The sequence below is a fragment of the Aquarana catesbeiana genome, linkage group LG06 (assembly GCF_042186555.1).
Source record: "Aquarana catesbeiana isolate 2022-GZ linkage group LG06, ASM4218655v1, whole genome shotgun sequence".
NCBI classification, from domain to species: Eukaryota; Metazoa; Chordata; class Amphibia; order Anura; family Ranidae; genus Aquarana; species Aquarana catesbeiana.
Window position 1 is genome coordinate 408,321,330 of NC_133329.1, and position 26,156 is coordinate 408,347,485.

At 42.8% G+C, this 26,156-nt stretch overlaps 1 protein-coding gene across 1 annotated transcript in view; it reads right to left on the reverse strand.

The window, feature by feature from the left end:
• Positions 1-5,826: 5,826 nt before the first annotated feature.
• TFCP2L1 (transcription factor CP2 like 1) overlaps positions 5,827-26,156 on the reverse strand; it is a gene marked incomplete at its 5' end in the record, with an annotated part of 54,044 nt that continues 33,714 nt past the window's right edge. Inside the window, 5 exon segments of the mRNA XM_073634470.1 lie at positions 5,827-10,514; positions 12,255-12,306; positions 18,180-18,322; positions 22,470-22,570; positions 23,831-23,921. Of these exon segments, the coding sequence (XP_073490571.1) occupies positions 10,480-10,514; positions 12,255-12,306; positions 18,180-18,322; positions 22,470-22,570; positions 23,831-23,921 (422 nt within the window).

A 26,156-nucleotide genomic window follows, 5' to 3' on the forward strand; every position in this document is an offset into this window, starting at 1 on the left:
TGGCAAGTATGAGGCAGCTGCTTTGGGCCCCACAACAATGATGGGGCCCAGGGCAGATGCCCCTTTTGCCCCGCCTTAATGACAGCCTTGTATGTATACAACAGGATATGATTAATGGTTAGGTTATGTAACTGATTCTTCACTGACAAAACGAAGTGTAATGTGATATCTGTTTGAATTCGCTTTGTGTTTCTTGAGCAATAAAAACCTTTTGATTTAAAAAAAAAAAAAAGAAAAGATCAGGTGTCCGGTGAGTGTAGTTCAACCAATAGAAAGAAAAAAACTAATAGAAACCTTTATATACACAATCCTATACCCACAGAAGAAGGCAAAAAAAAAAACAATAAAAGCATGATCTGATTTGCTGCAGCAGGCAAAAAAAAAAATATATTTCCTAATCCCCCAGGAGGCCATTGGATATTTCCTGGATTAACTGGTGTTGTTATGTACAAATGTTGGTGTCCAGTTATATTTATGCATTCATAATTATATAGTTAACTGCGTTCTAACAATGCATACTGTATAATAAGCAGAAACTATCATAAGAAACTATAAATAAGCAAAACTATTTCCAAGTCCTCCTAGATGAGGGTGGAAAAGAAAATTGTGAGATGATAAATGAGTCAGTTTGGAAAGCGACACCCTCTGAACCCTCTTCACCGGCAGTCAGCTTCCCGCGCTACTAAAAAGAAAGCAGTTTAAACAAGCTGAAGTCAAACTGGAATATCACGTAGCTAATACGCCCTGTTATTTATTCAAACAGCGGGGTAATTAGATGTTCTTTCGGAAGGTCTGATTCATTAGATTGCGATTAAAAGTAATATACGGTGAAAAAAAAGCAGAAATGCCACGCTGAAGTCTTTCAACATCGTACTGAGACTGCCAGCGGAGAGGTAGCGTACGTCCATGGCCCGAGCTTTGGCCAGCAATGTCCTCTTCTCCAATGGTCGGAGACAATAGGCCTGTTGGTAAAGCACTGAACCCAAAACTGAGAAGGATATGGTTTTAGATCTAATTTAGAAAAGATGAAGATAGTGATGTAGCTGTAGGTCATATTAAGGGCTCGATTTAAAGTGTATCCAAACCCTAGAGCAAACCTGTAATATATTGCAGCTTACGTTAAGGCTGCCATCTTTTCTTCAAGTCAAACAAGCCGAACACTTTAGCGGCGCACGGCAATGTTTCTTTATTGTATAAACTTTACATATATTTTGCTATTAAATAACATTTTTAATCATATGAAGTTAATAACAAGAGTCCCCCTTTACATCAGAGTCCACAGAGTTCCCCTTTATCTTTTGAACTTGCAGAGTTCCCCTTTTGCTGTAAGGGGGACTCTGCAGACTCTGATGTATAGGGAGAACTCTGGGGCCTCTTACATAAGGGATGCTCTGGGAACCCTGATTTAAGGGGGAACACTGAGAACTCTGATGTACGGAGAGGTCTCTGATGTAAGGGGGAAACACTGTGGCCTCTGGTGTAAAGGGGAACTCTGATGTAAGGGGTGCTCTGAGAACCCTGATTTCCCTTAGTGTACTTACTCAAAGGCAGAAGAGAGAAGTGGGGGGGACACTTCAGACACAGACAGGGATGTACGGTGAACTCACTCACCCCTTGGCAGTAAGCACCTCTGATCCAGATGTATCTGAGGCTGTTGGAGCTTCAAATTTCTGGCCCCAACTTTCCTTTTCTAAAGACACAGCGCTGGGGATTGGAGTGTGGGCAGACACAGAGGGGTAGGGGTGGGAGAAGAGGTGTAGATCTAGCCCTCTCTCCTCTCCCATCTGTGTGTGTGTTTGGGGGGGGGGGGGGGGGGGGGGGGAGGGCAGTGTGAAGGAGTGTAACAGACACTCTCAGCTTAGACAACTGCAGCCAGCAACCCTGCTGGGAAGCCATAGTCCATTCTGAATAATGTGTCCGGGTTTCAGGCAGTCTGATTCCAACCCGAACTGTCCGGGTGAATCCTTCCAACAAGTTCATACAGAAGGGGTATTCTTTGGTGGGCCCCAAAGTAGTCTAAGAAGTGTGAAGAAAGTGAGAGGGCCACAATTATAGAGTAAGTCCAGTCAATCTTATTTCACACAACGGACCGTCACAAGAAAAGTCTGCCGGACCAGCGACCCACAAAAGGTGCAGTAAGTCCAATTCTTTATGGAAACTACCAGTGGCAGCTTGTGCTCCAATTTTTTTTTTTTTTGGGGGGGGGGGGGGGCAGCAAACCCCCCGCTTTGCTCGCTTGTCCGCCCACCAGCCCCGCACTTACCCCTTCTAGGTCGCGGGCAGCTGAGGCTCTTCCTGCGTCTCCTCCCCCTCAGGAGCTTCCCCTGTGTCTCCTCCTCGGCGGCCAATACGGTTGCTTCTCCTCTCGGCCAATCAGGTCTTTAGACCCACTTCCTGATTGGCCAGGAGGAGAATATGGAAGACAATAGCAAATATGAATAACTTAGTGGGCTCAGGGTGCAGTGCTCTGCACCACCCCGAGCCCACCTTTTTTTTTTAAGCCAATTAAAGCTCAGGCTCTAATCATGTGCTTCAAAAAAAAAAAAAAAAACCCCATTGAACTCCATGCATCTGGTGCCCTGCATGTAGATTAGGGGCCGGGTGCATGGATTAGGGGGGCGGCGCCCCTGCATGGACGGGCCACCACTGGAATCTATTTACATTGGGAGATGATTCAGCCCAAACTGGACTCACACTCGTGTAGAACCGGCAGACGTCTTCAAACAACCACCGTTTGTTTTTCTCCATGTGTGATATGAAGCTGTGAGGGGAAGATGGCCCCCACCCAGCTCCATACAATTTCACTTCAAAACGGCACTTCCGCCCATAGCTCTTAAAGGGACGTTTTTGTTTTTTTTTTTATTGCATTTTAGTGTAAATTTGAGATCTGAGGTGTTTTTTACCCCCCAGATCTCATATTTAAGAGGTCCTGACATGCTTTTTTTTTTCTATTACAAGGGATGTTTGTTCTTTTAAAAAAAAAAAAAAAATGTAGCGTAAAAATAAAAAAATATATATATTTTAACATGCCCCGTCCTGCCGAGCTCGTGCACAGGAGCGAACGCATACGTGAGTAGCTCCCGCATATGTAAACGGTGTTCAAATCACACATGTGAAGTATCGCCGCGATCGGTAGAGCGAGAGCAATAATTTTAGCCCTAGACCTCCTCTGTAACCCAAAACATGCAACCTGTAGAATTTTTTTTTAAAACATCGCCTATGGAGATTTTTAAGGGTAAAAGTTTGTCGCCATTCCAAGAGCGGAGCAATTTTGAAGCGTGACATGTTGGGTATCAATTTACTCGGCATAACATCATCTTTCATAATATAAAAAAAGAAATGGGCTAACTCTACTGTTGTCTTATTTTTTTAATTCAAAAAAGTGTATCCCCCCCCCCCCCCAAAAAAAGTGCTCTTGTAAGACCAATTGCGCAAATACGTTGTGACAGAAAGTATTGCGACGGCCGCCATTTTATTCTCTAGGGTGTTAGAAAAAAAATATATGATGTTTGGGGGGTTCAAGGTAACTATCTAGCTAAAAAAAAAAAAAATATGTTTTAAACCAGTAAACACTAAATCTCAAAACGAGGCTCTGTCCTTAAGTGGTTAAATTAGCTTAAATGTTGTTATATTGGTATATTGATGTATATACTATATATTATTCCCCATGACCACAAGATGGTGCTACATCTAGGCAGTAGTGTATTATTAGAGGAACTGTTTATGTATTAGTTGTCGATCTATTTTTAGATCCACGTGTCCGCCAGTAATTAATTACTTACTATTTAGTAGCTTTTTATGACGGATATAAGTATTTAATTTTTTTTTTTTTTTTTTGCTGTGAAACGCATTTTTCAACCAATTATAGCGGCTTCCCCATAGCCGCGATTGTCTTCCGGGGATTGGAACGCAGCTCATTTCCACCGCCCACTTACTCTGTCCCAAACATATAAAGCGTTTGAGCGTCCGTCAAGCCATGTGAGCGTATCTCCTTTTATCACAATAAACGTATTTGGATATACTGCACCATGAGGTCCATCTCTTTGCATTTTCAGGGGATGGAATAATCTATGGTGGTCATTTCTGGAATTATCGGGAGAAGGAAAGCCGAGACCGGGTTAGTGACACCTCTGTGCTCTCGTTCTCTGGCCTTGATTGAGATGTATGGAGACTGAAGGGCGTCCATTATTATCCAACGCCTGTGTGACCTTTGTGATGAGGGTCAGTGTTATCAGGTGTCAGTGATGGTTTCTGCCTCTTTCACCATCTCTTAACCACCTTTGATGTGAAGTGTATTGAACACCATCTTTGGATTGACTTCTTATGGACTCATTGATTTTATAAGCGCTGCGCCATATCGCTATAATCTTTTTATTGTTATTCACCAATACTGTGCTAGCTGCTTTTTCAGACAGTTATACATTAATACCATTTCCCCAAAAATAAGACCTAGCGTGATTGTCAGTGATGGCTGCAATATAAGCCCTACCCTGTTTCCCCGAAAATAAGCCCTACAAGGACTTTAACTAGGGCTTATTTGGGGGGTAGGGCTTATATTGCAGCCATCACCGACAATCACGCTAGGTCTTCTTTTGCGGGGAAACAGGGTATAGTTGTGGATATAAGTGCAGCAATCTACTTAATACCAAGGATGGAGTACTATGCCTCCCACTGACACTAATGATGGGGCACTATTCCTCCCACTGACACCAAGGATGGGGCACTATTCCTCCCACTGACACCAAGGATGGGGCACTATTCCTCCCACTGACACCAAGGATGGGGCATGGTTTACTCCCGCTGACGCTAGGGCACCTTCTTCTCCCACTGGCCACAGTCCGACCCCCTTAAATTTGGAAGAATAGAAAACGTGGCCCTTTGTTTAAAAAGTTTGGAGACCCCCTGGCCTAAAGGGGTTGCAAACCCTACTTATACCCCAGGGAAGTGACTGGCCTCAGCTGATGCTAATCCTAATGTTGCTGCTATCTCTCTGAATGGATTGCTTTCGTTTTTGAAAGCCTTACAATGGACCGTTTCACTTGCATGGACAGCTCCTTTGAACGCACGATGTAGGTTCACAGCAATAGATTCCAAATGCAAATACCAGGACTTAGAATCAATCAACTCCAGACCTTTTACTTGCTTAATTGATGAAGAAATAACAAAGCTTTTAATTCAATTGTCCAATTATTTTTGGTCCCTTGAAAAAGGGTGGATGGCTATAAGAGCTGTAATTTCTAAACCCTTCTTCCGATTTGGATGTACATACCCTCAAATTAAACCCGAGTGTGTGTGTGCTTTCAGCCCCTATCCATTTTAACTGTAGCTTGAATATGTTTTGGTAAGTAAAAAAAAAAATAAATAAATTGTGTCTGTGTCCATATATTTGGCCCTAACACACTAATTATAATAGATAGATATATAGATCGATCTCTCTATCTCTCAAACAAAAAAAAACAAACAAAAAAAAACCAAACAAAAAAAAAACCAAACAAAAAAAACAAACAAAAAAAAAACAAAGACATGTAGCTGCCCACCTCCCACCCTCTGAGCTTGCCGTCATTCACACCATAAAGTGCCATCTAGTGCACAAGCTGACTTTGGACAGCTCTGAATTGAGGAAATTAAAACAATTTTTTTTTTTATTCGGCAGTCTCACACTTCTTTCCGTCCTCACAAATCAAATGTTCTGTAATAAATCCATAAATAGGAGTACAGAGTTTTATCGCTAAAGCTGTTACAAACCTTGTTAAGTCAGATATTTTTTATTTTTTTTATTTTGCAAACACTGCTCATAAAAAAAAAAAAAGACCACATTGCAAAGCCTTTACAATTTTGTACAAATAAGGTTTATTGCATTTCATAAAGATTCCAGTTGTAGAAGGTTTCTGTACAACAGCAATATAGCCAGTGCAAAATATGCTTTTTTTCCCCATCACAGGTACAAAAATTGGCAGTAACTGGTTCAGTCAGAGCTCCATTCAGCAGTACAGACTTTCACTCCAATCTAATTGCATAGAAAAAAAAAGTGTAGAAAGGCAAACAAATTAAAGCACAAAGAGCCCAATGCAGCTAAAGAGACCCCCCCCCCAGACACCCCTACAGCGCACAGAAAGTCAATCACTGGAAAACTACGAACGTTTAATGAAAGTCACACCAAAAAATAAAAATAAATTGTCGGAGCATTTCCATATTCAATTTTAATCGCAGCTTGACACATGGCAACACATGGAGAGAAGGCAACACATGGAGAGAAGGCACCGATTATAGATCAGATATAGGAGCCTATGTATAAAGATCTGCACAATAATCTGCTTATCAAAATGAAAGTACGGGGTCAGTTCACTAAAGCATTTTTGAAGGGCGAGGCCAAAGGATCAATTCACCAGCAGCTGATCTTTCCCCCATTACTGTACTTTAGAATTGGCCACATGGAGGCAGCCATCTTGGTAGATGAGCAGGGCTTTGATTTGTCAAGTCAGAGCTGCCCCCCCCCCCCCCCCAATTAGTGTTTTGATAACTGAAGGATTGATAAGGGGGTTGAGGAACCACAGACCCACCTAATAAATGCAACCAAAGCAGGGAGATCCTTACACTGCAGGTCTTCAGGTACAGCTTCGTCTCCAGCAAGGAGAACAATGAAAGAAAAAACCCCGCTGTTTTGATCTTTACACACAGGGCCTTTAGAATGAAATGAAATTGCACTCAGTCCTGCTGAGTGTCCATCTCATCCAACGTAAAGAGTTTCTTAAAATCACTATAAAGGCAAAGCGAAGATAAAAAGAACACTTCACAAAAAGCTACAAAATTCAGTAGCTCAATTCTAGCTTTTTTTTTTTTTTTTTTAATAAAAATTACCCATCACCATAGATCTATGATCTCCGCTCCCCCCCCCCCCCAGCCACTTCCCACCAGCAATCGGTTTAAGGAAATTGAGGGAAATTGTGCAGTCTCACAGATAAGTGATCTTAATGGGCAATTCAATAGTGTTAGTATGTGACCAGCACAGTGCATTGTGACCAATGAGAGGGGTTATGGGACGATAGCGTAGAGCTTCACATTATACAGAAAACAAGCAGCCAACCTGAACAGCAATCCCAAATTCCGAATTTGGATCCCCGTTTTTTATCAGATAGGCAATAAAAGTTCCCCTTAGGAATCACCTCGTTTAGATTCTGGGCTAAGGTCGATGTTGGCGACTAAAGTATTGCATTGGAAAGAACTTCCCAATTGTGAGAGAGAACCAATTTTAACATAAAAAAAAAAATTAATGCCACCATTACATCATGTTTACACAGTTTTGGTGTATTTGAGATATTAGCCGATCCCCAATAATCAGAAGGAACTGGTAACATGACTTCCAGCGAGTGTGCACAGAGATCCGGCACGCTTCAATTCCGGATTGATAGCTACCAGTACAAAAAAAAAAAAAACAAAAACAAAAAAAAAACAAAAAAAAAAACACAATGAGAGCAACATAAAAGATTAAAAAGGTGGAGTAACTAAGTTGTAGCAACTGCAATTTTTTTTTTTCCATCTTTTTGGTGAAAAGCAGGCTCTCATTACCCGCTACAATGCATCATTTGTGCATAAAGAGCAAACAAAAAAACAAAAGCTTATAGAAAAGGGCACTTTTCTGTGTCAAAGAACTTCAGGAACAAAAAGTCCACTAGGTAGGAGCAAAGTGAAGTATTAACAATGTGCTTTACACTTCAACTGAACAAAAAAGCCACACTTACGGTTTTGCGCTTACAGTTGCTCTTCTAAAATGTTGGTCTAGCTGCTGAGCACCCTCCTAAGACCCCCGAATAGGTAATACTGCACATACAACAAATTAACTGGTGCTGAGTTTGATAATTATGTGCAAAATAATCCAATCCCAAACATTCTTCGGCAATCCCACTAAACATCAATCAACCATGCGTTAATTATAAAGTGCAGTAAACAGTGCATTTGTTTTAAAGTGCAATAATATAGTGTCCATCGCTATCAATAAACCTCACGTGCATACTTCCTGTATACATCAATAAGCTGCCTCCCCCTGAAGACATACCGAAACGCGTTGGGAAGAGCCATGTTTGCCACGTCGCATCCAGCTTGGTGGAACGCACGGCCATAGTGGAACATATTTTTTTTCCCCACAAATAGAGGTTTATTTTTGGTGGTATTTGATTACCACGGCGTTTAATTTTTGTGCCATAAACAAAAAAACAAAAAAAAAGACCAACAATTTTTGAAAAAAAAAAAAAAATTATATATATATATATATATATATATATATATATATATATATATATATATATATATATATATATATATATATATATATATATATATATATATATATATATATATATATATATATAACATATCCTATAGAAAAAGAAAAAAAAAATTTGTATTCTGCTACTTTTTGGTTAATAAAAAAATAAAAAATCCCAGTAAGCCTACATTGGATTGCACAAAATTTATAGCATCTACAGACTATGGCATTTTGGACAGAATCATGCAGCTCTAAAATAATTTTATATATATATATATATATATATATATATTTTATTTTTTTTTATTTTTTATTTATTTCAGGTACTTATATAGCGCCGTCAATTTACGCAGCGCTTTACATATTCATTGTACATTCACATCAGTCCCTACCCTCAAGGAGCTTACAATCTAAGATCCCTAACTCACATTCATACATACTAGGGACAATTTAGACAGGATCCAATTAACCTACCAGCATGTCTTTGGAGTGTGGGAGGAAACCGGAGTACCCGGAGGAAACCCACGCAGACACAGGGAGAACATGCAAACTCCAGGCAGGTAGTGTCGTGGTTGGGATTTGAACCAGCGACCCTTCTTACTGCTAGGTGAGAGTGCTACCCACTAGACCACTGTGCCGCCCTATATACACACATATATACACACACACACACACACACACATACATACACACGTGTGTGTTATAGTAGTGGCACTATATATACACATACACACACACGTGTTATAGTAGTGGCACTGTTTTACAAAGAGGACTTTATTGGATGTATGAAGACAACAGCACTATTTGGGAGACACTGATATATGCAAGAGAAGAATTATGCACATAAGGTTAGAAAGCGGTGGGCACTATATTATTGCACTTTTAAAACTAATGCAGAGTTTACTACACTTTATAATTAATGCATGGATGTTTTTTTTTTTTTTTTTTTTTTTAGTAGGGTTGGATTATTTTGCACATAAATTATCAAGCACAACACCTGTTAATTTGTTGTATGCGCTTTACACTTTGACAACTGTGGCCCTGTCTAGAACCATTCAGCTCCAATATTCGGGTCCTGGCACACATCTACACTCCTTGTGGCATTGCCAAAAAGCGAAGCCATGGCTCCCAAGTCCACTATTCCCATATCTGTGAAGACAGGTTGTCGATCAGAAGAAGGAGCTCATCGCCACCCCCCAGAGTACACAAATCAAAAAAAAGCTGCCCGCACGCCACGTACGGCGACAGGTCTGGGCAGACCTGTATGTAAAGTCCGGGGAAAAAAAAAAAAAAAAAAATTGGTGTCGGGCGTGCAGCCAGTTTTTTTTTGCTCTGCTGCCCAAAGCACCTTTTTGCATGCACACTACTCCGATCCCAAGAGCTTGTGAACCTGCAGTTCTTATCCGAAAAGGCCACTCGTTTGCTACATATTTACATGCAACTAGCTTGCACAGTGCATCAATTCTACAACTTCATAATCTCATATCTACATTCGATATTCTAGTAGTGTCTTAAGGCTGTTTTAAGGGGGAAAAAAAGCTGGAGCCAAGTAAGGCTTTGTTTGCCAATAGCAACCAGATTCTGCAATATATTTTACCTGGTTTAGCTCCAAAATGGTTGCTATGGGCAACTGCCTTATACCTCGGTTCCTGCTTTTCATAGGACGTCAGCCTTGGGATGTCATGGTTACTCTGGCAGTAACAGAGACCATCAAACGTCTGACTTCAAAGGCCACCTCTGAATGAGTCCCACCGGCACAATAAAAAATAAAAATACAAAATTTAATTTAGAAATCTCGGTTCTTACAAGCCTCATTTTTTTTTTTATACATAGGCCGCTGTAAAAATTTATTTCAGTAATGATCATAGGAACCGCTTTTATAGACATGAAAATTTCTCATGCGGCAAGCAAATGTTTTTCACAGGACTCCAGCGCTGAGAAAGCTTTTCGATATTTTAATATTTACATTCTCACATGTTCCAGATGCTGGACTGAGCGTAAGACAAGACTGGCACAGAAATATTTACAAGTGAAACCGGTACAGCTCAAAATCACGCGGATTCCTGGACAAAAGCTCGTCGAGAAACATTTTAAACCAAAAAAAATGCAGAATTCCTCTTCCATAGAAATTTTACACGGGGCCTTTTTTTTGTTCACTGGCCGTGTAATACTCTACTGCGGGTGGTCCAAAAATCATCTTGTGCAATCCAGTCGTTTCATTTCAGAACGATGTGATATCCAGAACCGTTTTCTGCCAAGAGAAAAAAAAAATACATACAGCACCATTAATCTCTCATAAGCAAAAAGGAAAAAAAACAAACACGTCATTCTTGCATCCTCTGTATAATGGTTTTGCACAGAACAGCCCCAATCGTCCTATTTTTAGGTCCCCCGTCGGCACTCCTGGCTCCTTCCCTTCCCCTGAGCGCCCTCATAGCAAGTCACTTGCAATGGCTGCACTCGTGCATGCTTTGCTCTCGAATCGGCTCTGTGTCTATAGACACACAGACCGTGGTTCGGCCCCGCTCCCTCCTCTCTGGCTGTGATTGACAGCAGCAGGGGTGGGGCATTAGGAGAGTCTCTACTTTCGTGCATATCACTGGATCGGGATCTTGCTCAGGTAAGTATTGTAAGCGTGCGTGTGTGTGCGTGTGTGTGCGTGTGTGCGTGTGTGTGCGTGTGTGGGGGCGGCTTGGGGCACAGTTTTTTTTTGTTTTTTGTTTTTTTTTTTACAATAATGCAATGCAAAGCCTGGATTAAGGTAAAAAAATAAAAAATCCTGCCTTTACAACCACTTTAATATACGTCCAGTAACTTATAACCTCCCTCTTCCCTTCTAGATCATGTCCCAGCAATAATAATGGTTAGACTGTCACTTCCAGGCTGTTGCTGGGAGGTCAGTTCCTACTGATGTAAGCACGTCCCCCAGTACTACATCTCCCAAGAGCCTTTTTCCTGCACTGTGGGCTGACAGGCTTTAGGGAGTCATCAGGGGAGATTTACTTAAACTGGTGCACAAAGAATCTGTGCCGCTGTACATAGTAACCAATCAGCTTCCAGTTTTTTTTTTTTTTGTCAAAGCTTAAAACACTGTAGCTGCCGACTTATTAGGGCACTTGCCTGTCCAAGTATCCGGCGGGTGTCCTCACGCTTTTGGGTGCTACCGCCACCATCTTGGCCAGGGGAAACCAGAAATGAAGCCTTGCAGTTTCACAGCCGGTTAACTACATGGGCATGCACGAATCGCCCTGAATTCTGAATGGTCTGGCTCCGGGGGGGGGGCTTGGTGGCAAACTTCCAGCTCACTTTGCTGCGGCAAACTGAGCCAGAAGTGGGAGCGGGTACCTGTCAATACCAGGTAACCACCCCCCCCCAAAAGGTGCCAAATGTGACAAGCAGAGCTTCCCCTTTTTGGTGGTGCTCTGCTGTAATTGAACAAGCTGAAGTTAGAAGCTGACTGGTTTCTATGCACAGCTGCACCAGATTCTGAGTGCTTTAGTTTTAGTAAATCTCCCTCCATTGTATGCATGCAGAAAGGGACAGAGGGGGAGTAATAGACTGACAATGTATCCTAAAGCGGAACTAAACCATCTGACTCCCACAAACTGAAAATCCCATTTAATTCATTTTTTAAAATGCAAAGCAAACTCCCCCATCCATGTCTCCATGGTTTATTTTGTTGTGAAATCACTTTGAACATTCCCCCCCCCCAACCACAGCATTTTCAGCTACAGCCATCTTAAGTGCAGTTGAGACTTGGAATCCATCTGCTTTAAGCTCAGGCATGTAGATAAGAGGTGGAAAAGCAGAAAAAAAGTGTCTGTGCCCCCCCCCCCCAATGTAAGCAAGGCCTAAAGAAAACAAGGTTTTAAAAACCAGGAGAAGTCCTAAATTTACCCATTAACACGTTTGTCTCTTTTCATTGCAATGGGAGAGCAACTGACACAGACCAGGTATGTGACAGGGGGAGTTCTTCTCAAATCCAACCTACCTTTTACACTGCCAATAACAAAGCAAGATTCATCCTGGAAGTTCTGAACCATCTGAAAAGGAACGAAAAAACGATCAAAATTTTTTTTTTTTTAAGCAGATAGTGAAAACTTGTGATAACCCAAAAAAAAAAACAAGTTATACACCTATCAGGGTACACAAAGTCAACAGTATAAATACTATATAACATTGTGTAATAAATTGATATCTAAAAGAATTTCCTGTAATCATTTTCTAGTATACATAGATCTTACCCAACACTTAACATTTTATCAAAATAAAGATCTAGGTATAGCTTCTAGGCATTTGCTGGGTGCTCTTCCACTGCTTTTGTACCCCTATCCCTGTTCCCGGGAGGAATAAAAAAAAAAAAAAAAAAAAAACACCCCAGGGAGCAGGATGATCGTACTTTAACCACTTTAGGACCGAATCCTATTTTTCAAACACGTTTACAAGTTAAAATCTTTTTTTTTTTTTTTTTGCTAGAAAATTACTTGGAACCCCCAAACATTTTTTTCTCAGACACCCTAGAAAATAAAATGGCGGTCATTGCAATACTATGTCACACCGTATTTGCGCAGCGGTCTTATGCCCTGTACACGCGATCGCACATTCCGACAACAAAATCCATCGGATTTTTTACGACGGGTGTTGGCTCAAACTTGTCCTGCATACACACAAAGTTGGTCGGAAATGCCGAACGCCAAGAACGCGGTGACGTACAACACGTATGACGAGCCGAGAAAAATGAAGTTCTATAGCCAGTGCTGCTCTTCTGCTTGATTCTAGGCATGTGTGGCACTTTGTGCGTCGGAAATTGTGTACGCACGATCGGAAATTTACGCGAACGGATTTTGTTGTGGGAAAATTTTAGATTCGGCTCTCAAACTTTGTGTCTCGGAAATTCCGATGGAGCGCCCACGCGGTCGGAATTTCCGATCGCACATTTTCCACGCACGTGTGTACGCGGCATATCAAGTGCAATTAAAAAAAAAATACTTTGAATTAAAAAGACAACAGTAAAGTTAGCCCAATTTTTTTCTATATGTCGGAGTGCCAAAAAAAAAAAAAAAAAAAACACAAAACAACAAAAACAAAAAAAAAACAACAACAACAAAAAAAACAACAACAAACTGATCACCGCGATTACTAGTTAAAAAAAAAAAAAAAAAAAAAATTTAAAAGTCCCCAAATCCTTTCCCCATTTTGTAGACACAAACTTTTGCGCAAACCAATATGCTCATTGGACTTTTTTTTAACAAAAGTACAGTATGTAGAAGAAAACATTGGCCTAAACTGATGAAATTTTTTTTTTTTTTCTTTAAGATTTATAGTAAAAAGTAAAAAATTGTTTTCTTCAAAAAGTTTTTATAGTTAAGTTTATAGCGCAAAAAAAAAAAAAAAAAAAAAAATGCCACCAAAACAAAAGCTCTATTTGTGGGAAAAAAAAAAAAAGGACATCAATTTTATTTGGGTACAACGTCACACGACCGCGCAATTGTCAGTTAAAGTAACGCAGTGCCGTATCACAAAAAATGGCCTGGTCATTAAGGGGGTAAATCCTTCCGGGGCAGAAGTGGTTAAAAAGAAAAGCTAGCGGTTTACTACCGTTTTAAGTGGTTAATTTAGATTTCATATTCACCAAAAAAAATAATATTTTGAGTGGATACAAAGGATATCAGTGTCTTTAAATCACACATTTATTGCAGGCAACAATATGCTTTCATCTTCATGGCTGCCTTAGGATACAATGACAGGTGAAACTCGAGGCTGAAGGAAATACCGCTGTAAATGAAATGTCATTTTGCTTCTGGCATGTTTTGACATTTTCACCCTTCCCCTCCCCCCAAGCTGTGTTTTGGATATTTTCTCGCATGGCCCGACAAGAGGCTGAACCTTTTAGTGTAATCAAGAAAGTAATTCATTACAAGGACGGAGCACATCCATCACCGCAAAGAGCATTCTTACATGCCCAACAAAAGTCACAAGATTCACATATAAACTTCAGAAGACCATTTAGGAAAACAAGCTGAGTGGACAGTTTAGTTGTACGACACCTTGAGAAGGTCGCTGTACTGTGTACACTAAATTATTATTATACAGGATTTATATAGAGCCAACAGTTTACACAGCGCTTTACAATATAAAAAGGGGAGACAATACAGTTATAATACAATACAAGAGGATTCAGAGGGCCCTGCTCAGAAGAGCTTACAATCTAATAGGGTGGAGCAGGTGGTACAAAAGGTTGTAGCTGTGGGGAATGAGCTGATGGAAGTGGTAGAAGATTAGTTGGAGGAGTGATAGGCTTCCCTGAAGAGTTGAGTTTTCAGGGATCGCCTGAAGGTAGCAAGAGTAGGGGATAGCCGGACAGGTGGAGGTAGCGAGTTCCAGAGGATGGGAGAGGCTCTGGAGAAATCCTGGAGACGAGCATGAGAGGAGGAGACGAGAGAACTTGAGAGGAGGAGGTCTTGGAAGGAGCAGAGAGGGCGGTTTGGGTGATATTTGGAGACAAGATTGGTGATGTAGCTCAGGGCAGAGTTGTGAATGGCTTTATATGTTGTGGTTAGTATTTTGAATTTAATTGGCTGGGTGATTGGGAGCCAGTGTAGGGACTGGAGGAGAGGGGTGGTGGTCGGTGTAGGGATTGGAGGAGAGGGGTGGTGGTCGGTGTAGGGATTGGAGGAGAGGGGTGGTGGTCGGTGTAGGGATTGGAGGAGAGGGGTGGTGGTCGGTGAAGGGATTGGAGGAGAGGGTTGGTGGTCGGTGTAGGGACTGGAGGAGAGGGTTGGTGGTCGGTGTAGGGACTGGAGGAGAGGGTTGGTGGTCGGTGTAGGGACTGGAGGAGAGGGTTGGTGGTCGGTGTAGGGACTGGAGGAGAGGGTTGGTGGTCGGTGTAGGGACTGGAGGAGAGGGGTGGTGGTCGGTGTAGGGACTGGAGGAGAGGGGTGGTGGTCGGTGTAGGGACTGGAGGAGAGGGGTGGTGGTCGGTGTAGCGATTGGAGGAGAGGGGTGGTGGTCGGTGTAGCGATTGGAGGAGAGGGGTGGTGGTCAGTGTAGGGATTGGAGGAGAGGGTTGGTGGTCAGTGTAGGGATTGGAGGAGAGGGTTGGTGGTCAGTGTAGGGATTGGAGGAGAGGGTTGGTGGTCAGTGTAGGGATTGGAGGAGAGGGGTGGTGGTCAGTGTAGCGATTGGAGGAGAGGGGTGGTGGTCAGTGTAGCGATTGGAGGAGAGGGGTGGTGGTCAGTGTAGGGATTGGAGGAGAGGGTTGGTGGTCAGTGTAGGGATTGGAGGAGAGGGTTGGTGGTCAGTGTAGGGATTGGAGGAGAGGGTTGGTGGTCAGTGTAGGGATTGGAGGAGAGGGTTGGTGGTCAGTGTAGGGATTGGAGGAGAGGGTTGGTGGTCAGTGTAGGGATTGGAGGAGAGGGTTGGTGGTCAGTGTAGGGATTGGAGGAGAGGGTTGGTGGTCAGTGTAGGGATTGGAGGAGAGGGTTGGCAGACACTGAGCGGTTGGTAAGGTGGATAAGCCTGGCAGCAGCATTCATGATAGACTGAAGAAGGGAGGAGCCTATGGAGAAGTAGGCCAATGAGAAGGGAGTTGAAAATAGTCAAGGCGAGAGATAACAAGGGAGTGAATGAGCTTGGTTGTTTCATTTGTTAAAAAGGGGCGAATTTTAGAGATGTTATGAAGGTGAAGTCTACAAACGTTTGTGACAACGATTGGATTTGAGGCTGAAATCACAAGTCTAAGATTACACCGAGTACCCTGGCGTGAGGGGAGGGCCCGAGAGCTGCATTGATTTTGATGGAAAAGTCATGGAGGAGGACACAGGCGGGGGGAGAATATTAATAGCTTCATTTTAGAGAGATTTAAGGGAAGTGGTGTGACATTCATGCTAATATGTCAGTAAGTTAATAATGAAGTTGGATACGTGCATTTACCCCATTTGCCCCTGTACCCCAATTCTCCTCCCACTCAGAGCTCTCCTCTCAGTGAGGAGAGCTCTGAGAGCCGATTGGAGGGAGGGGACACCCCCATCCCCTTTCACGCAGCACACAGGAACAGAGACTTAAGGCTGTCAATAGGCTGGAGATCCCTCCCGTGTCACCAAAACTTGTCAGAAGTGATTCATGCTGATAGAGGAAGGAAACAGAAGACAAAAGTGCTCTGGATTGGGGCAAGTACACACTATAGGGCAGGGATATGCAATTAGCGGACCTCCAGCTGTTGCAGAACTACAAGTCCCATGAGGCATAGCAAGACTGACAGCCACAAGCATGACACCCAGAGGCAGAGGCATGATGGGACTTGTAGTTTTGCAACAGCTGGAGGTCCGCTAATTGCATATCCCTGCTATAGAGGGATATGCTTTGTTCATATTTCATGTCTGCACTTTAACCCAAGATTTCACAGGCTGAGCGAGCAAAATCTAATCTAGCTGCTGTATTCTGTCAGAATACCTGAAAAGGGGCTGCAGCCATTGTTCGCCACAACAATTTTCTGCCTAAGAGCCCTTTCACACCGAGCCGCGGGGGGCATCGGTGGTAAAGTGGCGCTATTTTTAGCACCGATCAACCGTCGTTTTAGCGGCGCTATTCGGCCGCTAGCGGGGGGGGGTGTGGTTACATCCGCCCGCAAAACGCCGCCGCAGCAGCGTTTTGGCAGCGGTATTGCAGCGCTGCCCCACTGATTTCAATGGGGAGCAGTGGTGGAGGAGAGGTGAGTTCACCGCTCTAAAGAAAAAGACTTTTTTAGTGACGCCCTGCCAGCGCACCGCTCCAGTGTGAAAGCGAAAGGAGCCACTTTTTTCAGGCGCTATTTTTAGCGCTGTAGCGCCTGAAAAACGCTGGCAGTGTGAAAAGGGTCTAAATCCTTTGATTTTCAGGTCAAGGGATGTGGGGGGGGGGGGGGGGGTTTGCAAAAGAGTGCCAACAGGACTGGCCCAACCACCCCTCGAATTTTGACTCATTGGGAACCAGCTAAAATGTACTACATGTATGGCCTTACTTAAAGCCTAGCTCTGTGTTTAATGCCCCTTTGGATCAGCTTGGCGCAAACTATTTAAACAAACCATTTAGTACTAATTGGTTCCCTTATTGGGCGTCTTGTATTAACTATGTAGCCACCGCTACATCTCTGTAGAAAGTCAATTTGGATAGCCCAGGTTTCCTATAGAGACCACTTTCAGCTTATCTCAGCTAATGTTAGATAGAGCTTTAGAAATAGACAGACAAAAAGACACAAATTGCAACAGAGGAAGGTTCACAAGAGGTAATGATATAAAAACAGGATTCTCCAAACTGTGTAAAGAAAGGGCCAGTTTTATTGTCCTTCAAGGAGAAGTTCACCTTTTAAACAAAAAATAAATGCACTTTTTGAAGGTTAAAAAAAAAAAAAAAAGTGCATTTATTCTTTTTTTATTTCTGGAGCCTCTAAATCAATGCACCAGGGATCTGCAGAGCCAGACCACAGCGCTGGGGAGAAGATAAGATCCCCATTAGCTGTTAGAGCGGGGGATCGGGGCCGGCTAGTTATAATGTATGTGTGCAACATGTAACGAAAAGTGAACTTCCCCTTTAAGACATTAGGGAGGCCAGTGGGAGGAACAGTGCCCCAAGGCCGAATATAAAAAAAAAAAAAAAAAAAAAAAAAAAAAAAAAAAAGAAGAAAGAAAAAGCCCGTAGTTTGGAGAAGACTAATCTAAAAAAGGATGTAAACCCTAGATCAGTGATGGCGAACCTTGGCACCCCAGGTGTTTTGAAAACTACATTTCCCATGATTCTCATGCACTCTGCAGTGTAGTTGAGCGTCATGGGAAATATAGTTCCAAAACATCTGGGGTGCCAAATTCGCCATCACTGCCCTAGATATACTAAGGCGGACAGGCTGAATTATCGGTGGTGATCGACAAGAAACCATACACACCTCTGTGCTGACCACCACGTGGATCCCAGTAGGTCCCTGCCTATAGATCTGGCTGATCTGTTGAGGGGTGATGCTGTACAGGTTGGCAATCTTCTCAATCAGCTCAAACGATGTCAGCTCTTCCAGGAAGATGGCATGATAGACTGCAAAAAAAAAAAAAAAAAAAAAAAAATAAGCAAAATACAAATTTAGCCAAATCCAGGCCATATGAGGTCAAAGATCTAAGGGGGATAAATAAGTAAAGCCTTTCTTCACTTCCACCAACCCGAGCCACAAAACCCACTGCTGAAAAATGTGTGTGAACTGTCTTGGCTTACAGTCATTTTTTTTTTCCAGTCCAGACAACCCTATCAGAAAGCACATGCAGGATCTGACTGCAAATTTGAGGGGCTAATTTCTGGATGATCTAAAAGAACTTATCCCTCAGGTTCACCATTTATCTCATTCATGCCACACTTTATGCTACAGATGCCTACAAGCCCATCAAAAGGACAGTCCAATAATTTTTTGTCACCTTATATCCAAAGAGATCTCAGGTTACTGATAAACCAGAACACATGGCAGTGGCATTTAAATTGGAGAAAACATCTCCATATCTCCCGTATCTTCTCCTCTCCCGCTTCTCCATATCTCCCGTATCCTCTCCTCTCCCGCTTCTCCATATCTCCCGTATCCTCTCCTCTCCCGCTTCTCCATATCTCCCGTATCCTCCACAGCTTCTCCCCCTCCACAGCTTCTCCCCCTCCATCAAAATGTCAGACGCCAAAAATTATTGGCTGAAAATATGGTTTTCAGCGTTGAGCCGAAAAAAAAAAAAAAAAAAAAAAAAAAGCAACATCAAAAACGCAACAAGGGTGCATTTTTGATGAGTTCTTACTGCATTTTTAATGCGCTTAAAAGGGGCTGTGCGTTTTTGGTGCAGTTTTTTTAACTGTCAAAATAAGGAACACAAATGCAAGATGTTTAATACCACTTAAAAAGGTGCCAATAGCAGCCTACAATAAATATCAATTTGAATTTACAATATTAATTACAAAGTAGAATACATTTATAAAAACATAATTTATTTTTTTTAAAACCGTAAATTTTGGTTTCGGTTAAGTGCATTTTGAATTTTCAGTTCTGAAATTTTCATTTCACTAATATCGCCTCTATATGCCCCCCTTATATTAGAAATAGTGAAATTCCTTACAAAAAAGGGCACACCTTTATGACTTAAAGGAATTTCAACAACTTAACTTCCTCTACAAGTGCAAGACACACGTCAATGCTCCAGAGACAAAATAAAGCTTACATAAAAGGGTTTTGGGGCAGGGCACGTTCAGCACGTCACCCATAAAACATATTTAATGACAGGGCAGAAACACTGATAAGGCGAACAGGTTGGTAAAGAAGGTTTTTAAAGTGACAATGCAACCAACCTGACATTTATCCTGAAACTAAATCTGAGGGGGATCTGGACTGTCCATGACTGTTTAACCTGTTAGGCAAGATTCACCTGTTCCTGCAGCCAAAACCACCCAGGTGTCATTAATCCTAATGGCACGCCGCACGCACTGGAAGTCGCCACTACACTGGGAACCGCAATGCACTTGGGGTTCCCCGTGAGGGCTGCAACTTCTGAAATCCTGCGGGGGACCCTTTCCCTACGTCTCAGGAGGGAAACCGCACAGATGGGAGCTTCATGCCTAAATAGATCAATATCCCTACGGGTGACTTTGAGACTTGTTTGCATTTAAGAAACTCTACCTTCCCATAACCAGTATGTTACTAGTCACTGCCCCCCCCCCCCACCTGTTTGAAATATTTGCTGACTTTGCAATGCTAGCCACATTGTTCTATATCTACATAGCTTATCTGCTTCCACAAAAGATCATTTTTCAGAAGTCAATAGGAGATTTGAATTGGTTTTGACTGAAAAGTTCTTTTGAAGGCAAAAATCAAATGCAACCAAATGTTTCTGTTTTGTGTCAATAGACTGAACGAAAGTTTCCAAACGATATAAATCAGATCTTAATTGTGAATTGTTTGCACAAGTCACTGGATTTTAGCATTGCTCCAGCATGTCACATGTAATCAAGCGATGCCTGTGGCTGCTCTGTAAGAGGAGAGCTGAATTTAGTGGCCTGCAGGACTGGATAATGATGAAAACTGTCTGTTGACCAGTGACAGGGAAAACCCGTCTGACTGGATCCAGAGACCCTAGAATTACTTCTGCAAAAGACAGATGGAAAATTGCTGAAACCCCTGACAAAACCAGTCTATGCCTGGGGAGAGGGGAAGATTTTTTAAAACTTTTTTACCATTTCTAACAGCCATATGTGTTGCATGAAAAAAGACAATATATCTGCTCTTTACTGATGTGTGGTTTCAGAAATCTTAAGATTCTATTATCTGGTAGTAGAAGGTGCTTCAAGGACACATCATTTATACCTTCAGAGGAGTTCAGCTAAAAGACCAGTTTTTATTAACCATATGGGTCACTGGAACAATGTGCAAGTTTAAAGAGGAGGAGGGGGGGGGGGCATAGCTGTTTTTTTGCCCCATTTCTCCTGTAGGTCACTTTATTCTGAATTCCTGTCACCCGTATTCAGCTGACAGCAGGCTAAAGTGCACTGACGTTATTCAGCCGGTTTAGACTCGAAGGCTCCAGATTTTAATTTCGGTATTCACCCAGATTCCTGACTGGCAGCTGGCTCAGCATCTCAGAAAGCCGCTGAGAGTCTGAATGAGCTGCTCCCACCCCCTCATCCCAGCACTTCATTGAGTGCTGGAGGGGCAGAGCAGAGAGCCAATGACTGACAAGTCTAAGCTCAGAACGGAGTGATCAGCGGTCTTTGATTGCTCACTCATTTTAGAAGTGGCAGGGGACAGATGCAGCATTCACCTAGGAGAGTATGGATGTTTTTTCCAAAACTGATACTTCTCAAACTAGTGGTATCTAAGGCAAGGGTAAAAGAAAAAAAAAAAAAAAAAAAAAAAGAAAAAAGGGGGGGGGGAAGGAAGGAAGGAAGGAAAGAAGGTGGGGAGAAAGGAAGGAAGGAGGGTGGGGAGAAAGGAAGGTGGGGAGAAAGGAAGGAAGGAGGGTGGGGAGAAAGGAAGGAAGGGGGGGAGAAAGGAAGGAAGGGGGGGGAGAAAGGAAGGGGGGAAGGAAAAGGGGGGGGGGAGGAAAAGGAGGGGGGGGAGGAAAAGGGGGGGGAGAAAGGAAAAGGGGGGGAGGAAAAGGGGGGTGGGAGGAAAAGGGGGGGGGGGAGGAAAGAAAAGGGGGAAGGAAAGAAAAGGAAAAAGCCAAAAGGAAAAGGGGAAAAAGGAAAAAAAAAAAAAAAAAAAAAAGGGGGAAGGAAAGGGGGAAAAAAAATTTTTAAACAAGGGGTGGGGTAAAAGAAAAAAAAAAAAAAAAAAAAAAAAAAGGGGGGGGGGGGGGGCAAAAGAAAAAAAGGGAAGGCGAGAGGGAGGGGAAAGGAAGGTTAAAGTGGAGTTCCACTCAAAAATGGAACTTCCGCTTTAAGGAATCCCTGACCCCCTGACATGCCACATTTGGAAGGTCGTTTTGGGGGGGGGGGGGGGTTAACCTAGTTTTGACTGATACTCAGCTCCCACTTTTGCTCAGGCCACCTAAGCAGTCCCTCCCTCCCTGCAATCTTCAGGGACACATCACAGGTTCTAGAATATTGCCCGGCCATTCGGGACGTGCAGAGAGATATGCACATCCGCCTGTGAAGCCGCAAGCCGGGTGCCCACAGTAGTGATGCCAGTGCCGAGCGAGGCTTCGGACGGCCGCATTGCTGGACCGTGGGACAGGTGAGTGTGTGTTTATTAAAAGTCAGCAGATACACTTTTTTGTAGCCGCTGACTTTTAAAAAACACAGAAACCGCTGGAACTCTGCTTTAGGGAAATGATTTCTAACATGTAGCACTGTGTGGATTGAGGTTATTGCCAAGTGAGAGACGTTGGGGAAACCCTACAAAACAAGGCATTGCAGAGCTCTGATAAAAATGTTCAATTTTTTTTTTTTCTTCAGTGACCATAGACGTAGTGAGGGGTGATCAGCCATCGTCCTGTCATAACCCCAGGATAATAGAATTGTGTTGCACAGCAGTTATACCAAATATTTATATTACCCTAGAGATGGATTCACTGACCCATCTTTGAATTCACATTAGTACATCTAATGGCCAAAACTTAAGAGTTGGGGGCATTACTCAAACACACAAGTTCCTTGGAAGTTTTTTCCAAATTTGAAACTATGGCATAACCCATTTTTGCAGTACAGAAGCAAAACCGCTTACCACACACAGAGGTGTCGTTGAGGTCCCGTTTGTGCTGCAGGTTTATGCGGTTTTGTTCAGGTTCATGGCAGACATAAATAGTCAGTCTGGGCCTCACATTCCTGTGGCAAAGGGGGAGGGAAAAAAAAAAGGAGCCATTTAAAGGGCAAGTTAAATTTGGAGCAGTTGCCATTGATAAAATCTTCTGACCAACATTGCTTCAACACTTTAGTTTACTGATACAGAACAAGGGGTGGGGGTGTGGGGGTACTTCCCAAAAATATTTAAACTATTGTCTCGGATATGTGGTTGCACTTTTAGCAAATGCGCATTGTTCCTTTCCACACATTGGCACGGCTACTCTAGGGCCAAGAGTAGCGTGTTCATTATGGATTTTTGTTTTATTCCTGTCAGGATACCAGCACTCCACACATAGTGGATCAGACCTATAAGCAAGTATTCCAAGGAGGAGGATGTTTTCCTGCAACTACGAGTAAGGCCATTTGTTATTCGCTGTGACACTTGCACAGGATTGCAAAATGTATCATAAATAAGACATTTAAATTCAAATGGATTCTATCACCACTTATTTTAATTGAGCTGCGTATGACTAAAGAACTTACTTTACATTTGGATTTTAGTAAACAGATTGTATACTAAAGACCCCCCCCCAGTCTAAGGTGAAAAGCTAGCGGTTCAGACCCCTTTCACACTGAGGCACTTTTCAGGGTCTGTAAAGCGCCCCTCAAGGAATGAATGGGCAGTGCTGCCAAAGTGCCTGCAAAGCGATTCGGCAGCGTCGCTGACCCTTTCCTCGGCCACTAGCAGGGGTTAAAAACTCCCCGCTAGCGGCCGAAAAACACCGCTATAACAGCTGTAAAGCGCCGCTAAAACTAGCGGCGCTTTACCGACACCGCCCCAGTGTGAAAGGAGTCTCACGATTGTGACATTTCTCCCCTCCATTGCTCATTGCAGGTCAGCGATTGAGAAAAGCGCTGAGGTCACAGACTGCAAGGCAACTAAAATTTAGTAGGTAGGTGAGCAAAGCTTGCCTCCAATTCTCTCAGTAAAGGCTCTGCCTTTAGGGGACTGCCCTGCTTTTGCTAAAGCGCTGCAACACTTGGATTTTCTTGCAGGTTAGCTGTGCTTTCCCATAGACTTCTATGAGGTTCTGCGTTTTTTTTCTTCTAAAAAGACTCTTGCATGCTGCATCTTTGTTGCGCTTTTTGAAACCACCACTGTGGGACATCATAGAAGTCCATGGGAAAGAGCAGCCACAGGTTAGTTGCTTTTGCCCAAAGCACATCGGGAGTGCACTGGGGCAATGTGAAGCTGCCTTTAATCCTGTCTGTTATCACTTGGCTGCCAACACAGATACCAACCTTCCTTTTACTGCATTAAAGAGCCGGATCCCGTCCGCGGGGCCACAGACTTGGACGAAATCCTCTTTGGACATCTTTAGCAAGTCGGCACCTAAAGAAATAGAATTGCTGTGGTCACATGAACAGAATACTCCCAACAGTTCAACACAGCACAAAATCCATCAGCAAATACAGTTATAATAGGTAAAACAGGTAAATATCCTTTAGTTCCAATACCAGGAAGGTAAACACAGTTCTGCGAATGCTGACTCACTTTAAGGAGACTTAGACCACACCGTTTATCCACTTTAAGACTGCAATGTGTATATACATACTATGCGGTTCACCAGGTCTATGGCTGCAGTCGTTATTGTTTTGTGCAGCTGGCGATACTCCGATAAAAGCCATCTGAGCAGCTAATTAACCACTAGATCGCTTTTAAAAGCAGGAGAGGGTAGCTCTAACCAGCGAACCTGGGAAACGATCAGGCTGTTCGCACCGCTGGCCACAGAGGTGAAGAGGGACCAGATCGTCTTTCCTCACCTATATGATCTTGGAGGCCGGGATGTAAACAATTTTTTTTTTCGGAAAGCATTAGATCAATGCTTTTAAAGGGTAAGAGGAGACATGTGGGGTCTTCGAACCCAGATGTCTACATAAAGAGGAAATGTCATGCTTTATTATCACAAGGGGATGATTACAGCTCTTGTTATAGCAATAAAAACGATCACTTTTTTTTAAAGGGACAGTGTAAAAATTTTTTTCTAAAATAAAAGTACACTTTTTTTTTTTAAAGAACCCGTCAACCTGCACAGAGGTAAACGCATTTGTAGGTCACGCACGCTTATGTAAACTCTGTTCATAGCACATGTGAGTTATCTCTGCAAATGTTCTAGCGAGATCAAGAAGCACTAGTCCTCCTCTAACCCTAAACCGGTAAAAAAAATTAATTAAAAAAAAAAAAAAAAAGAAGTGTAAAGCTTTGACTATGGAGATTTAAGTATTGTAGTTTCCATTCCACAAGCGTGCGCAATTTTAAAGTGCGACATGTTAGGCATCCGTTTACTTCGTAAACATTGTAACTTAAATTTTACCAAAAAAGTTGGGTTATATATTGGGTATTTTGCATTGAAATTCATTAAAGTGTATTTTCTTTAAAGGAGAAGTCAAGCCTGAGCTCATTCGGCTGAGCTTCTCCTATGGGTCACATGAGTGCAATTAGTTTTGCAGTCCTGTGACCCGTTTTAAGCAGAGAGCGGTCTGACGTCCGCTCTCTGTGGACATCACACAGATCAGTCCAGGCACCGCGTCACCCCGGCTCTGGCAGTCTGGATCCGCCAGGTGCCTGGACTGACGGCTGTCTCAGCAAGCCGCTCCCCGCCCCCTCCACAGCTCAGCACTCCAATGAGTGTGGAGGGAGAGCTGCTTACTGACAGGCAGAAGCTCTGCTCGGGGAGCTGAGAGAACCGAGCCATCAGAGGTGTTCGATGGTTCGTTCTCAGTGCAGAGACGCCGGGGGACAGATTCAGCATCGGAAAGATGCTGCATCCACCCAAGTATAATGGGGGAAAAAAAAAACAAATCAAACTTTTTTTAAATTGCATTTGAAAAACCGCTGCACAAATAGTCACGTGACAAAAAATTGCATTGACTGCCATTTTATTCTCTAGGGTCTCTGCTAAAAAAAAATTTTTTTTTTTTTTGTACTTTACAGGATAGTCTAAGTTCACTGTAGCATTTTCCCTTTCTTTGTGGTTTTCTAAGGGCTCGTTCACAGAGCATTTGACAGGCAGTGAGGAATTGCATCAGCGCCACACCTCCTGCTGTAATTTCTCGAAAACTCTTCCATCCAGCAATTTGCCATTTACAGCCTAAAAGCTGCTGTAGCCCAAGTCCCATCTGGCACACAAGGCCACCTGCCAATGGAACTACAAGTCCCTAACTACAAGCAACTGGCATGACATTATCTAATCTTAATAAAGAGCTGTGTCTATAAAGGTGTGGGTTCTAAATCAAGTTTGGCAGTTTTGTTCCACCCGTTCATCCAAATGTTGTGCAACGAATGTCCTCTCGAGTGTGCCAGCAATGTTCTGCCAAGGACACTCCTCACAGTTGACAGGCTAATAAGAATCAGTTACAGAGAAGTCAGACATTTTCATAGTAACATGAAAGATGCTATAAACAGTAATCCTCCATAGATACTGGGGATGATCCAAAACATACTGGGGGAGATCCAAAAAGCCTTCCATGGGAAGTCTGTGCGAGTCAGCACAAAGGGGGACTTGTGTCCACTCACCCTCCACGGTTAAGGAAGAGACTAATATCGCTTATAAAAAAAAATTAGCAA